Source organism: Gallinula chloropus (genome assembly GCF_964237585.1).
Source record: "Gallinula chloropus genome assembly, chromosome: 14".
NCBI lineage: Eukaryota > Metazoa > Chordata > Aves > Gruiformes > Rallidae > Gallinula > Gallinula chloropus.
Window position 1 is genome coordinate 20,539,200 of NC_140099.1, and position 15,168 is coordinate 20,554,367.

A 15,168-nucleotide genomic window follows, 5' to 3' on the forward strand; every position below is an offset into this window, starting at 1 on the left:
CCCTTCCCTTCCCTTCCCTTCCCTTCCCTTCCCCCCCCTTCCCCCCCCTTCCCTTCCCCCCCCTTCCCCCCCTTCCCCCCCCTTCCCTTCCCCCCCTTCCCCCCCCTTCCCCCCCCTTCCCTTCCCCCCCCTTCCCTTCCCCCCCCTTCCCTTCCCCCCCCTTCCCCCCCTTCCCTTCCCCCCCCTTCCCTTCCCCCCCCTTCCCCCCCTTCCCTTCCCCCCCTTCCCTTCCCCCCCCTTCCCCCCCTTCCCTTCCCCCCCCTTCCCCCCCTTCCCTTCCCCCCCCTTCCCCCCCTTCCCTTCCCCCCCTTCCCTTCCCCCCCTTCCCCCCCTTCCCTTCCCCCCCTTCCCTTCCCCCCCTTCACCCCCTTCCCTTCCCCCCCTTCCCTTCCCTTCCCTTCCCTTCCCTTCCCTTCCCTTCCCTTCCCCTCCCCTCCCCTCCCCTCCCCTCCCCTCCCCTCCCCTCCCTTCCCTTCCCTTCCCCCCCTTCCCTCCCCTCCCCTCCCCTCCCCTCCCCTCCCCTTCCCCCCCCTTCCCCCCCTTCCCTTCCCTTCCCTTCCCTTCCCTTCCCTTCCCTTCCCTTCCCTTCCCTTCCCTTCCCTTCCCTTCCCTTCCCTTCCCTTCCCTTCCCTTCCCTTCCCTTCCCTTCCGGCACTGAGGCGGCCGCAGCGTTACAGAAATAAACCGTTTATTCGCCTCGGGTTCCCGTGTGAAACGCGTACAGTGCCGGCGGCGGGGCGCGGCCGCCGCTTTACCGGGGGAGGGGGCGGAGGGGTCGCCGTGCCGCGCCCTGAGGCGCCGGGGCTGGTCGCGGCCGTGCCCAGCCCCCCCGCGGGAGGTACAGCACCGCCACCGGCAGCCCCAGCAAGCTGACACTGCACGGGCCTGCGAGGGGGGGAAACGCACCACGCCACGGGTCGCCAAAGCCCCCGCAGCCCTGGTCCAGCGCCGAGCGAGCGCCGGGAGCGGCGGCCACTCCGCAAGGAGAAGCTTCGCGCTAAGACAAGGGGACAAGGAGGTCAGTGCGTTTATTCCTTAGCAAGCTGAGGGCTGCTACCATGGACAGGGCTGTGCTGTGCCTGCCGAAGGACCGCAGCCAAGCAGGAGGGACTTCTCCTCCATCCCAGGGCACTCTGCTGCAGCCGTGGAACCGGCCCCAGCACGGCCCAGCGATGGGTAAACATACACACAGTCCGCGGGCCTCCCTGTAAACAGCTGCCCGCCTCAGGCTCCTGGGCTAAGTCGCCAGCTCCAGAAACTCTTCCAAGCTCTTCCTGATGTGCGGCGGCTGAGAGGCGGCGTGGGTGAGCAGGCCGTGCCCCATCTGTGCAAAAAGTGCTCTGGAGAGCTTGGCTGTGGCTGCCCGGAGGTTGCCCCCGGCGCCAGGCAGCGCGCCGCCGCTCGTCATGTTCCCCAGGAGGTGCCAGAGGACACCCAGAACTTTCTGCTCCACGGCGTAAGGCTTCCGCGGGTACAACTCCGTAACAAGATCTGCGAGGAAATCAACAGGTCAGCCAGCAGTGCCCGGAGCCGGGCTGCTTTAAACCACAGTTCAGAAGCCAGGCCCTGCTTTGAGAGGGGTTTAAAAGCACCTCGTGTCAAACCATCTTCTCAAACCACTAACAAAGGAGTGCTGTGCACAGGAGCTCGCCTGTTGTTGGAGCAGCATCAGCACGCCAGTAAAAGACACCAGCTTCCCCCCCACACAACCTCTTAGCCTCTCCCAGGGGTTTATGCAGCAGCACAGGTACTGCTGATAATTATAACATCCCATTAACTTAAAGGTTTCTTGAGAGGCTTTTTTAGTTAGGATTACCATAAGGACCTTTATCTCTCACAGTCTAACGTGGTACTTCAGCTTCCCCTCTGTCTCAGAACAGCACAGGAAGGATTGGAGTTGGAGGAACAAAGCAGCCTCACCCTGTACCTGTACCATGAAGCACGTTCCCTGCTCAGACACTCACAGCAGGAATTCATGTCTCTCTGGCACAAACATTTGCCCTTTCACTACAACAGCCTCTGACACAAAACACAAACCAGCCCCAGCAAGAGCAGAACTGTCTGAAGGCTGGTAACACATGCAGAAAGCACAACCTGAGGAGCATTTCCAGAACAGCCTGTCCATTATAGTACAGAGTTCCATGCTGTCACTACCACACACACAACTACTCTGAGAGCAAGGTGAGTAACAGCTGCTTGGTTTGAGTGTATTTCCCATAAAGTCCAGGTAGAGCAGCAGAGGAAAATCATGCCAGGACTGTTATAATACACATAAACATTGTAATTAAAATTTGTCTTGAATGTTTAAGCAAATTAGTCTTTAAACTTGTGAAGCCAGCTTAGGAAGATGATTACAGAGCCTGCAGCTCTGCCAGCTTCTCTCCCTCATGGCTGAACACTAACACGTGCTACCAAGAGCCTTAAAGCAGGACCAAGACCAACTGCAGAGTGTAAGGCACAGGTTGGGAGCTGCCGTAGGGAACAGGGTTTCTGTGCTGAGGAGCCTCAGGGGCAGAGTCAGCCAGCCCTTCATCTGAGAGAATGAGGAGCACCTGGAGGCAGAGGGGCAGACAAGCCCCCACTCCCCAGCCGGCCACACGGCCTGGCCTGACAGGGCAGACACTTGCTGACCAGGCAGACGCGGGCACATGGCAGTGCAGCACATCCCGCTCAGTCAGTGACCAAACAAAGCTCCTCACCAAACAAACCTCATTCTCTCTGATTCCACACTGAAAGTACTATAGGCTTAAGGTACTTCTACATCTTCCAGGGGAGAAGGTGTGTACGTAGCTGGGGAATAACTGTACCTGAGGGCAGGGAGTGACAGGATGAGGGGGGATGGTTTAAACTAGAAAAGGGGAGATTTAGGTTGGGTGTTAGTATGAAGTTCTTCCCTCTGAGGGTGGTGAGACACTGGCACAGGGTGTCCAGAGAGGTGGTGGAGGCCCCATCCCTGGAGACACCCAAGGTCAGGCTGGATGGGGCTCTGAGCGCCCTGCTCTAGTGAAGATGCCCCTGCTCACTGCAGGGTGGGGCTAGATGGGCTCTGAAGGTCCCTCCAACCTGACACATCCTATGAGTCTGTGAGTATCTAATTACATCATCATCTCTTGTTTGTCAGCAGTGGCTTCAGTGTGCACCAGCAGGAGGTGAAATTTGACAGCTGCTGGATCACTGGTGCCTACAATCCCCTACGACAGAAGATACATGTCACCACCACCCTACAACGTGTCTGCCTGATGAGGGTGGTACACAAACAAACACACACACAAAGACAGACATCACTTTACCAGCAAGCTTCTCTGTCATGTCTTGCTTTGCTTTTCCATTCAGAAACTGGGCTTTTGTGCAGAATGGCTGGAGGAGCAAATAGTTGTCTAAAGGCAAAGGACAACACAAGTTACAGTTGGTAAATAGAAAACTGAACAGTCAGGAAATAAACACAGTATGGAAAAATGTATCTGAGAACCTTACCTACTATACAGTAACTGCAAAATACACAGTGCTGTATTTAAGGGCACAAAAAGATTCTCTTAACAAGCCCCAGCTCCTAGGAGCTGGTACAACACGGCATACTCGTGTACTGGAAATACTAATCTGCCCCAAAGCTACAGTAGTAAAACAGCAGTATGCACAAGCCAGCAAGAATCTCCTTTTTTGACCTGATTAAAGAGATTCAGCATGAGGAGCTTCTTGGAAATAGAGCACAGAACCAGGCAGAGCAGTTGAGGCTGGCAGGGACCTCTGGAGACAACCTGGTGCCACCCCTGCACACACAGGGCCCCTGCAGCTGGTCACCCAGAACCCTGTCCAGGCTTTTGAGTAGCTCCAGGGACAGAGGCCCCAGAGCTGCCCTGCTCAGCCTGTGCCAGTGCTCAGCCACCTCACAGCAAAGCCACCGGCTACGGGAAAAGCAGCCCCCCATCCGCACGCCTGGCAAGCCCAGCTGGCTGCAGCTCTTCTGTGGGCTGGCAAAACACTGAGGTGGACTGTGTGGTTTTCACAGAATCACAGGGGTTGGCAGGGACCCCCACAGCCCATGGGGTCCAACCCCCTACCAAAGCAGGGTCATTAGGACAGGGCACACAGGGCGGTGTCCAGACGGGGCTGGAATCTCTCCAGAGAAGGAGACTCCACACCCCCTGGGCAGCCTGTCCCAGGGCTCCCTCACCCTCACTGGGAAGAAGTTCTTCCCCAGACTGGTGGGGAACTCCCTGTGCTCCAACTTGAGCCCATCGCCCCTTGTCCTGTCCCCACAGACACTGAGCAGAGGCTGCCCATGTCCCCCTGTGCCCCACCCTTCAGCTATTGATCCCCATTGATCAGATCCCCTCTCAGGCTTCTTCTCTCCAGGCTGAACAGCCCCAGTGTGAGGATAAAACCAACAATTCATTCCACCATCTAATGACTGGATGGAAGCTACTGGAAACAGTTACTCTTTACATTTGGAATTAATACAATTAATTTTTTTTTAAATTAAGAGAGTAAGTTACATACCTAAGTGCTGGCATAAAGCCTGGATAACGTTTGTGGCAGCTGTGTAAATCCCTGGATTTTTGGAGTTCAGGTTGTTGTCCACCATGGCAGGAATTAACATGTTGATCACTGGGGATAAGCTGTCCTTCAGCAGTGGAATCATCTTGTGCATGCTCTCCAAGGCAACCTGATTTACTTTGCTGTTGGAGTCGTGTAAGCGAGACTTGAAAGCATCAAAGATCTGGAAGAGCATCCAGACAGCGTTCATCAGACTCAGCAGAGTCTGAGCCTGCTGTGGCATTTCCTGCTTTATTGTTACACTTCAACAACCACTCTGGTGTGCAAACCCCCTGAGATTCCTTTTAGCAAGTAAAGGAACATTGGATACTTTTCTGCTGCATAGGATTCAACTTTATTTCACCTCCTCTGAACAGGAACCATCCCCACACAACATCACAGAGGTAAACCTGGAACTTTCTGTGTGACTAATGCTTTCTGCAAGCCAGTATTTTTAGCAAGACACAGCTCTATTTAGCAAAAAGAATGTTTTAGTTTCAAAAAACATCGACAGTTACCACACTGAGAATGTCCATGAAGATGCTCAGGGAAAATGCTGCCTTAGAATCATAGAATCCCAGACTGGTCTGGGTTGGGAGGGACCCCAAGGATCAGAGAGCTCCAATCCCCTGCCACAGGCAGGGACACCAACCTCCAGGCCTGGAGCTACACAAGGTTGCCCAGGGCCCCAGCCAACCTGGCCTTGAACACCCCCAGGGATGGGGCACCCACCCCCTCTCTGGGCAGCCTGTTCCAGCCCCTCACCACTCTCTCTGCAAAGAACTTCCCCCTAATATCTCATCTCACCCTTCCCTCCTCCAGCTTCACTCCATCCCCCTTGTCCTGCCAGTCTCTGCCCTTTAACAAGCTGATTCCCCTCCTGTTCCTCTGCTCCCTTCAGGGACTGGGAGGCTGCAACGAGGTCCCCCCACAGCCTTCTCTTCTCCAGGCTGACCCAGCCCAGCTCCCTCAGCCTCTCTCCGTAGGGGAGCTGCTCCAGCCCTCTGATCCTCTCCATGGCTCCTCTGACCCCTCTCCAACAGCCCCACATCTTCCTTGTGTTGGGCCCCAGCTCTGGACACAGGACTCCAGCTGGGGCTTCCCAAGTGCCTTGTCAGAGGACAACATGGGTTTGCCTTTCATTGTGCCCATCTTTACCTTACAACTGTCCAGCCTGATCACACTATTTGTCTCCCAAAGGACACTCACCTTTAGCTGTACCGTAACAAAGATCTTTCCTCCCCTTCTCCCAGAAAAACAAGGCAGGCAGAACTCGCAGCCCTGTGTCAGGGAGAGTCTTTCAGATCCTGATTAATCCTCGTTGTCTGCATTTCGATATTTACTCAGCAGTGGCATGAAAAACTGCACTCAGTATTCCAGAAATAGTTCAGAGAGCTTCTTCCTCCTATTTCCTCCCTTCACTCCCTTAGTAGATTACATACTTCCCCCTTGCACACCCCTCACCCATTCCTCAATGCCTTCCTGTGCCTCACACATCCTTACTGACAGAGGAAACCAACGCTCCCATCAGAAAACTCTGTGATAGACCTTCAAAGACCACTGAAACATGCTGTTTGCACAGTTACCTTCACTAGGTTTGCCACCACGAAGCCTTGGTTGTTCTCTGTATCTGCCAAGAGCTGCTTAATGCCGTTTATTCGCTCGCGGAAGTCCCTGGCGTTCAGTAAGCCTATCATGTCTTTAACGTACTCCTCGCTTTCCAGGGAATTCCGAGGAGCTGCTTTTCTTGTCACCTCTGTAGTCTCTCTGTTGGGAAGGGACAAGTTATCCAGTGAACTCATAAACAAACCATCTCAGGAGGCTTTAATCTCAGGTGTTCTCTACCCATCTAAGCGCAAATATCAGCCATAAACAGGAATAAGATAAGCCCTGGCCAGGCAGAAGCCCTGTGCTGTTTCATGTTTCAGCTGGGTTTGTGACCAGCAGCAGCTGGGAACTTTCCTGCCATCCATGCAGCAAAGAAAATGCCTTCCTCTGGTTTAATTCTTTACTCTCAAAGTACCTGACACACTGATCCCAGCCTAGGTGGCACCTAAGCAACATGCCATGCTGGGGTGGGTGTCCAACAGCTCTTTAGAGAGGGTTTGGAAGCTCTGAGCCCAGAGGTTAAGTCCCTAAGGGGGTGAAACACTGAACAGCCTTACCTGTCAGTGACACTGAGAGCATCTCTGGAGGTAGAAGATGACCTGGAATGTCCAACACTACTCGTTTGGGAACGTCTTCCTTTTGCTGAGGGTGTATCTAATGGCATCTCCCCCAAACCCTGCACAAAGGTGTAACTGTTAAGTAAGATGTCTGGTACAGCTCTGCCTTGCTGGAGACACCCTCAAAGCCATGCAACAGTAGCAAAGCACACCCCATCCAGTGTGTCTGCACAGAGTGAGGGCAGGCACAGGGCAGCTGACACCCACCCTGCCAGCTGCAGGCCCTGATAACCACCCCACTCTGAATCCACCCCCCGCTTCACTGTCTGCACCCATCAGCTACTGGCAGGTGGTTACAGGTCCCGGCTGTTAACGAAAGGCTTCCCCACACCCACCTTTTCACGCAGACTGCTGACAGCTTCCTTAATGTAGGGCAAATCCTTGGGCAGCACGTACTTCTCCAGCGCTTTATCGAAATCAGGGTGAGTCATCATACTGCAGAGCATCCTCCGGCCATAATACCTGCAGGGCAACAGCACAGCAACACCCTGTGGTGTAACTGCTGACCACTACAGGTGTGTCATTCCAAAACAGAGGTTGCTGTCTCCCTGTGTAACCAAGCACCCCTTCCATCCCCTCACCAAGAATCACAGAGTCATCAGGCTGGAAAAGCCCTTTACGCTCATCAAGTCCAACCATTCCTGTCCTGTGCTGACCCAGATCCCTGAGCACCTCATCTCCCCTCTGTTAAACACACCCAGGGCTGGGGACTCAGCCCCTCCCTGGGCAGCCTGTGCCACAGCCCCACAACTCTGCCAGGGAAGAACTTTTCCCTCCCAGCTGAGCTGACCCTGCCCTGGGGCAGCTTGAGCCCATTGCCCCTTGTCCCATCTCCTGTCCCCTGGCTGAAGAGACCATCGCCCACCTCTCTGCAACCTCCTGGCAGGGCAGGGGAGGTGGGGAGAAGGTCCCCTCAGACTCCTCTTCTCCAGGCTCAACACCCCCAGTTCCCTCAGCTGCTCCTCAGAGGATTTGCCCTCCAGCCCCTTCCCCAGCCTGGCTGCCCTTCTCTGGACATGCTCCAGGACCTCGGTGTCCTTCTTACAGTCAGGAGCCCAGAAAGAAACTACAGTCAACAACACACACTACTGAACCACCTTGGCAGTGCCGGGTTAATGGTTGGACTCAATGACCTTAAGGATCTTTCCCAACCTAAACCACCCTCCGACTGTCCCCTCTGGTTGCAGACGAGCACACACCGCGCTCTGCAGAGGTTTCAGCCCCCTGGGACACGTTTATCTCAGCCATTAACCACCTTACTAACCTCGTCTGCTGTGAACTGTCCTGTGCAAACCTGGCTGCTGCAGGGAAAATCCGATCAGCCACAGCTTTGGTCCCACACAGAATCCGCTCAGGACCCATTCGTTCCACAACGTCTGCCAGGTGCTGGGCTGTGCATCTCCTCACCGCAGAATGCAGGTGGCTGTGGAGGACACAGCTGCTTAGGAAAGGCTCACCCCCAGCTACACAGCAGTCTCTATGTGCTCTATCAAACACAGTATACAAGTTCTCTTTTTTCATCTTTAGCATGATCTACAACTCATACGCTGCTGTTATGCAGATATTTATTCTGGCTGCATAGAAAAGGCTTTATTTTGCCCTGCATAGAAAATAACTTCACTTAGAAGGGTAATACACTGTTTGAAATTTAATTTCATTGACTTAAAATCCCAAATGACAAGAATACAGGATGAAAAATGAAAACTTGTACCCTTTTGGTTCAGTTTCAACCTCTAACCACGAATTCTAGATTAATCAAACTATTTCCTTCTTTTTTTTTAATTTAATTTCTTGTTTTCCTTCAAATAATTGTGAAATATTTTAGAAAGCACACTACTACTACATGTTCTTCCCATCAATTTTCTGAAAAACTAGTCCCTGTGCTCACAAACCCGTCCTGTGTACTTTATAGCCAATGAAGGTTAAGCAAAGCAGAACTGTGCTGAGCTCTGAAACCTCATGGAAGCTCCCACTGGACACCTACGCTGAGGGAAACGAGAGAAAACCTGGGATCAGCTTTCACCCTCATGCAGCAAACTAACCCTGGGTATCAATCCTGCTGCACCTGTGACCCCACCTTTTCAGAGTACACAGATCCTATTTTATTTCCATCTTTAGGTTAAAACACCTGCTTTGAGGAGTTTCCCTGCACAAGAAACGAGGCGTTTGCATGGCTCACTGTGCGTAAGGGAAAACAGGTTTAGAGGGGAGAGCTAAGGGGGATGGCCTCAGGATCCCCCAGCAGTGACTCCCACTGCACAGAAGGCCCACCTTGCCCTGCCACCAGCCCCTCCACAGGCTCCAGGGCCCTGCTGTCACGGAGGCTCCCCCAGAGCAGACTGCACAAGGCAGCCTCAGCTTGCAGAGACAAGGCCGACCGGGCCCGTTCAAACTGCAGAACCTGGAGCTTCACAATACAGCTGCAAAACCTGCCTGGTTCCACCTCTGTGCTATGCCCCTGCTAACGTGGCCTCTAATGAGCTTAAGGCTCACTTAAATATCTATTACATTAAAAGCTAGTTTAAGGCCAGCTTTGGGTTGTGCTCAGCACCTGCTCTTCAGTTGGTACAGCAGCCTTGGGAGCTCGGCCATGACAGACTAACTCCTGCCTCACAGGCCGAGGGGAAGACAAGGCCTGGGGGGCTTGAAGCCCCCACACTCCCTGAAGGAAATTCAGCCCCCACTTCCCACATGTGTGTGCATATAAGGCCTCAGAATTAAACACAGTTCCTGCTGATGTAAAGGCTGACTCTAAAACTTCTGAAATAGAGTCACTGTCAGATCTATCCTGGAGTCATGCCCTGGAACAAGCATCTGCCCACAGAGCTGAGGTTACAGGCCGTACCCTCAGAGCAGCATCTCACAAAAGCAAAGAGAAACAGGGCTAGTTATTCTTGTTGCTACAGTCAAAACAGTCCTGTAAGTGATGAAGAACCAGTGTATCTATCTACTCAGGGCAGCAGGCGGTAGCACTTGTGAGCACAGCAGGCTGGAAAGGTGCTGAGCAGAAAGCAGGCAAATTTTAACAGGTCTTAGGATTTGTAGGCAGGACAGTAACTGTCACCCTGAGTAAGTTAAGTTGTGGTGAGAGTAAGCACCTCAACGTATAAGCCAAATTTCTTCTCAGCTTTCTCCCAGATTTCCACTCTGAAAGACAACTGTCCTGCAGAGAGGAGAGCTCCAGGTCTGTGGCAGGGGCTTTGGGCCAACACAGCAGTGCTCCCTGAAGGAAATGCCAGAACAGCTTGTAGCTCATGGTGCTACTCAGGCACCACTGATGTGCCAGGCATTGCTACATGCTGTGCTCTGATTTAGGCACCACAGCTCTGACTGAAGTCCCTGCCTGAAATGCTGCCACCGGACTTGCAGCTCAGGTAAGTCTGGTGCCTCAGATATCTGAGCTCACACATCAGAGGGGTCCAACCTCTGCTGGTGTAGAGAGTTCCTGAGGGTGGGTCAGTGTGTGAACGTGTTGCTTAAAAGGGGGAATCAGATGGAGCCAGTTGTGATCACAAGTGCTGCTCAGCCAGGAGGTTCTGAAGGGAAGAGGGAGCACATCGACAGGCTGCTTGGCATGGCATCTGAATTAAAGCACTCTGCAGCTCTGCCTGCTGCTCTGGAATTCACCACAGCTCTGACTGTGGGCAGGCACCATTCAGAAATAATTTAAATCCCAAAGCTGGTATTTGCTTTTCAGTTTAAAGTTCAGGTAACAGCAGGATGGCTCACACTGGCCTTCAGGGGACAGTCAGGATGTTCCACACCACGTCCCAGCAAACAAAGTGTTTTGAATCAAGCCAAACAGGAAACAAAAGTGTTCTGAATCAAAACTAACCCTTATGATTTGTAGCTGTGCAGAAAGCTTAAGGATTGATTTATAATGTAGAAGCTGAACTATTTAATCTGAGGGACAGGCTGCAAGAAACACAGCCTAACAAACGTCCTCTAAGGGATGACAGATAAATGAGAGATTAAGGAGGTGAATATCTAACACATTGGAACACCTAACAGCTTGTGAATGTGGATGTAAAAGAGAAAGAACCACATGTTTAACAGGGAAAGAGGAAGAAAGGGATGTAACTTCTATCACAGACCTCAGTGAGTCCGAGGTCAGAATCAAACCACGCAACCAGAAACAGAACTCATCACCTTTGAGGTACTCAAGGAAACAAAGGCCACCACCACTGCAAAGGAAATTAAACTGCAGGCAAAAAGGGCTGTTAACCAGCTAAGTCTAGGGAAGAACATGACATCAGCCAAGGCAGTTGCAGCGAGAGGATTCCAAGTTAGAAATCATCTTCTGAAGTAAAAAGTAGAGCTGAAAGCTGAGAGAGAGAGGCATGTGAGTGCAGAGCAAGCTTACAATGAGAATGCCATGTGAGCGTTAGGCAAAGCAAAACAGCCGTTTCCTAATGCTTTACTAACACCATACTAACAGCAAATGGAATGACTAACATCTTGCAAAAGGACTGGAAAATAGAGCAAGTTCCAAAATCAAGAGCCCCTTCGTACAGCAACACACAGGGAACATTTCACAAGCGCTGCCCTGGGCACAGGCTCTGCAGAACTGACTCACTACAGTTCTGCCTACTGAAGTTTGATTTTTTTCCTTAAAATAATAATAATTAAAAAAAGAGTCTATTCAATAAATTTAATCTATTCACAGGTTATTTCTTTACAAAGTCTTTGTAAGAATTACCTTTGCCCTCCATTTATAAGAGAACAAAGTGCACGTGCTGGAGTCACATTATTAACCATAGCCTTCAGTGCCTTGTCTACCTCTTCCCTTATAAATGTGTTGGATTCACCAGCTTTGTGCAAAAGGACTTTTACTGTATTATCTAGTTCTTGATCCATGCTCTTTTTCAGGTGGGTGAACAAATCCCCTAAACAGACCACAGCAGCTCGAGAAACACCTGAGCGTAAATTCTTGACCTGCACACAGGAGAAACCCAAACAAACAATGAATAATGTTTACAAAATGCACTTTAAAAGAAATAAAGCTTCACGTTTCCCTCTGTCATTTTTAAAGTAACATTCAAAGCAACTGAGAAATACATTTTCCAACTCTGTTCACACGTGTGAGGATTAAAATAAGGACACATAAGAACTGTGAGGGAATTACAAGGTCATTTCACTCTCAGCAGATCAGAGAGAGTGCTGGTACCAGCAGCGTGCCCTTCTGCGACCATCCAGCAGTGGAAGGCTAACCCCACTGACATACCACCTCACAGTGTGGCTGAGAGCCACAGGCTATATATTCACATACAGTCAGGGAAATATTCTGATAGCAAAATTTAACCTCTTGAGCCACAGCCAAACTTGTTTCGTGCAGCTTGGCGGTCAGAACAGCCCCGTGGTAGGCAGACAAGCACCTAACAGAGTTCAGACCTTCGATTTTCTTCTCCCTGTGCAAATAAAAGAAAACTTTAATTAAAAACATTTGCATAGTCTCATAAAGAAACAAAACCAAAATGCTATGAAAACCAAGAGCAAAAAGTTTGATTGTAAACTAGCACAATGACATGTAAGGTAGGGAATTCTTCCAGAGAAAGTCTTTCTTTTAAGGTGGTAGCAGGACTGGTTTAGCACACCAGCCTCTCAACCCCTTCCTACAGTGCTGTCCACAGCTTGCACAGGGGGCAACCAAAGGCTTACCTTCCCCATCAGAGCACAGTGAAGGCACATACTCCACAGACAGGGACAAGGAGGTGTTGGGGGCCCTCTCCAGACAGAGCTTAAGTCAAGGCACCTCCACCAGCCTCTGAAAGCTCCGTGCTGAGGCCTCAATTTACAGCTCTCACAGTTTAATCTGCAAAAAACCTCCTTTCTTTGTCCTCCAGTACCACTTGCAATCCTTCTCTCAGGCTTTGCTGTCATGTCCGTGTCGCTGCTGGTTTGACAGTTACCAAAACCACCGCCTGCTACACCAGATTCAGGCTGGAGACAGACGCCTGTACCTACCAGTCGTCGTCAGCTAACCAGGCCAAGGCCTCTGTCAGCGCCACCTCGGGCCTGGAGAAGGGCTGCAGCTCCGAGGGGTCCATTATTTCGGGGCTGTGAGTGACTGACGGGGTCTGGTCTTTGTAGCGGCCTCGTGTCCCAAGAGCAACGTCATCTGCAAAGTCGTGAAGGACAAGGAATAATCAGCATAAACTGAAAGAAACAGTGAGCTCCTGCAGCTTGGAGAGGTGATGGGATCCTGGGCTCCATCAGCAGAGGGGTGGCAGCAGGGACAGGGAGGGGATTGTCCCTCTCTGCTCTGCCCCTGTGAGACCCCAGCTGGAGTCCTGTGTCCAGAGCTGGGGCCCAACACAAGAAAGATGTGGGGCTCTTGGAGAGGGGTCAGAGGAGCCACAGAGATGATCAGGGGGCTGGAGCAGCTCCCCTACGGAGAGAGGCTGAGGGAGCTGGGCTGGGTCAGCCTGGAGAAGAGAAGGCTGAGGGGGGACCTCACTGCAGCTTTCCAGTCCCTGAAGGGAGCAGAGGAACAGGAGGGGAATCAGCTTGTTAAAGGGCAGAGACTGGCAGGACAAGGGGGGTGGAGTGAAGCTGGAGGAGGGAAGGGTGAGATGAGATATTAGGGGGAAGTTCTTTGCAGAGAGAGTGGTGAGGGGCTGGAACAGGCTGCCCAGAGAGAGGGTGGGTGCTCCATTCCTGGGGGTGTTCAGGGCCAGGTTGGCTGGGGCCCTGGGCAACCTTGTGTAGCTCCAGGCCTGGAGGTTGATGGCCCTGCCTGTGGCTGGGAGTTGGAGCTCTGTGATCCCTCCCTTCCAACTCAGACCAGTCTATGATTCTATGAAGGAATTAATTGAAACATAAACAGTTGGAGGCACATACAGGCTGCTGGTGCTACTAGCCCAGGCTTTCCAAAGGACAGTTCTACACCCTCCATCATTTGGCATTTCAGTGGTTTGTGTTGCAAACAACCCCCTCTTCAAAACCCCACAAGGACACATGGGGTGGGTTGTTTGATGTAAAGCCAGATGCACAACATGCTAAAACAGTGTGGTGAGACACACTGTAGTAAAACTTAAGAGCCACTTCAGAAATTCAGACAACCTTTCTCCATCAGCAGTATGAGCTTCTCTCCTGAGAAGGTTTCTACTGCATGTTCTGAAGGTGTCTCCATGGCAAAACATACTCAGAGATGGTTCTTCTTGGAGACAGGAGTCAATTTGCCATTAATGCTTTACAGTATTTAAGTGCTGAGCAAATAAACCCCCCCTCGTGTTTCAAACCCCTTCCCAACAAACCACAACTGAGAAATGTTTCAAGGGAGCAATGATGAACTCAAATCCCCTTCACCACCACCCCACAAGATATCAACTTGCCAGAGCTCCTCAGGACTGTCCACTGTACAAATGAATCTGACTGGAGTTTGGAACCGTCCCACTCCACACACCCAAACATTTCAGCAACCTTTAGCTGCCCCTAAGATCTTACCAGCATCTAGAAAGGCTCCACATTTTGATTTCCTCAAACTGGATGTTCTCCTTAAGGAAGAAGGATTCAAGGCCACATTTTCTAATGACAAAGATACATTTCTTGATGATGTCAATATATCCCCACAGAGATTTAGGTCTAGAAAATAGAAGGAAATGTCTGAACTACAACAACTCAGAAAAAAGGGAAAAAGCCAGGAATTATTTCCCACAAGCAGGTTATTCTCCACTGTCAGCATCATAAAACTAACAACAGATGACTAAAGAGTAACCTGCACTGTAAAATTAATTCTACTAATACCTTACATCCCACTAAGCAGCCATGAGTGTTGGTAATTATCACAGACAGCGTTTAATAGCCCGTTATTCATTCTGACAAACACTAATCCTCACTTTCTGTTGCCATTGTCTCTGGTTCATTCAGCTTAAGACTTTCCCAAGGGCTGCCTTCCTTCTCTTCCAGGCCTTTGGCTTCCTGATGTTCTTTATGACTCCGTTCTGCCTCTTCTTTTTTCTTCCTCTTCATCTTATCCTGGGCAGATTTTGACAAGGTCACTTTTATCTGCAAGACAGGAATGCCCCCACGATGACATGGAGCAGCACATAATGCACAAGTTACCCAATAACTTGTTACTCATTCTTGGGATTGCCTCAGGTAAGCATGGAAAATGATGATTGTCACCAGAATTCTACAGAGTAAAAGGAAATCATCCACTTTAACATCACCCCAACCCTGAATAGAGCTGAACATGCTGCTTTCTGCATGACAAGCAGCCCTGTTGGCAAAGAGGAGCAAATTCAGGTTCAAACCCTGAAGGCCTCAGGAGGCCCCAGCTGGAGTCCTGTGGCCAGAGCTGGGGCCCAACACAAGGAAGATGTGGGGCTGTTGGAGAGGGGTCAGAGGAGCCACGGAGATGCTCAGAGGGCTGGAGCAGCTCCCCTACGGAGAGAGGCTGAGGGAGCTG

The 15,168-nt window shown here is 51.3% G+C and overlaps 1 protein-coding gene across 1 annotated transcript in view; it reads right to left on the reverse strand.

Annotated features, from left to right (window-relative positions):
* Positions 1-677: 677 nt before the first annotated feature.
* TOGARAM1 (TOG array regulator of axonemal microtubules 1) overlaps positions 678-15,168 on the reverse strand; it is a gene marked incomplete at its 5' end in the record, with an annotated part of 32,823 nt that continues 18,332 nt past the window's right edge. Inside the window, 12 exons of the mRNA XM_084270391.1 lie at positions 678-1,491; positions 3,291-3,377; positions 4,498-4,717; positions 6,120-6,300; positions 6,699-6,817; positions 7,094-7,220; positions 8,023-8,181; positions 11,458-11,693; positions 12,061-12,166; positions 12,723-12,876; positions 14,205-14,342; positions 14,597-14,765. Coding sequence (XP_084126517.1) covers positions 1,238-1,491; positions 3,291-3,377; positions 4,498-4,717; positions 6,120-6,300; positions 6,699-6,817; positions 7,094-7,220; positions 8,023-8,181; positions 11,458-11,693; positions 12,061-12,166; positions 12,723-12,876; positions 14,205-14,342; positions 14,597-14,765 — 1,950 coding nt within the window. The 3' untranslated portion in view covers positions 678-1,237. The remainder of the gene's footprint in view (positions 1,492-3,290; positions 3,378-4,497; positions 4,718-6,119; positions 6,301-6,698; positions 6,818-7,093; positions 7,221-8,022; positions 8,182-11,457; positions 11,694-12,060; positions 12,167-12,722; positions 12,877-14,204; positions 14,343-14,596; positions 14,766-15,168) is intronic.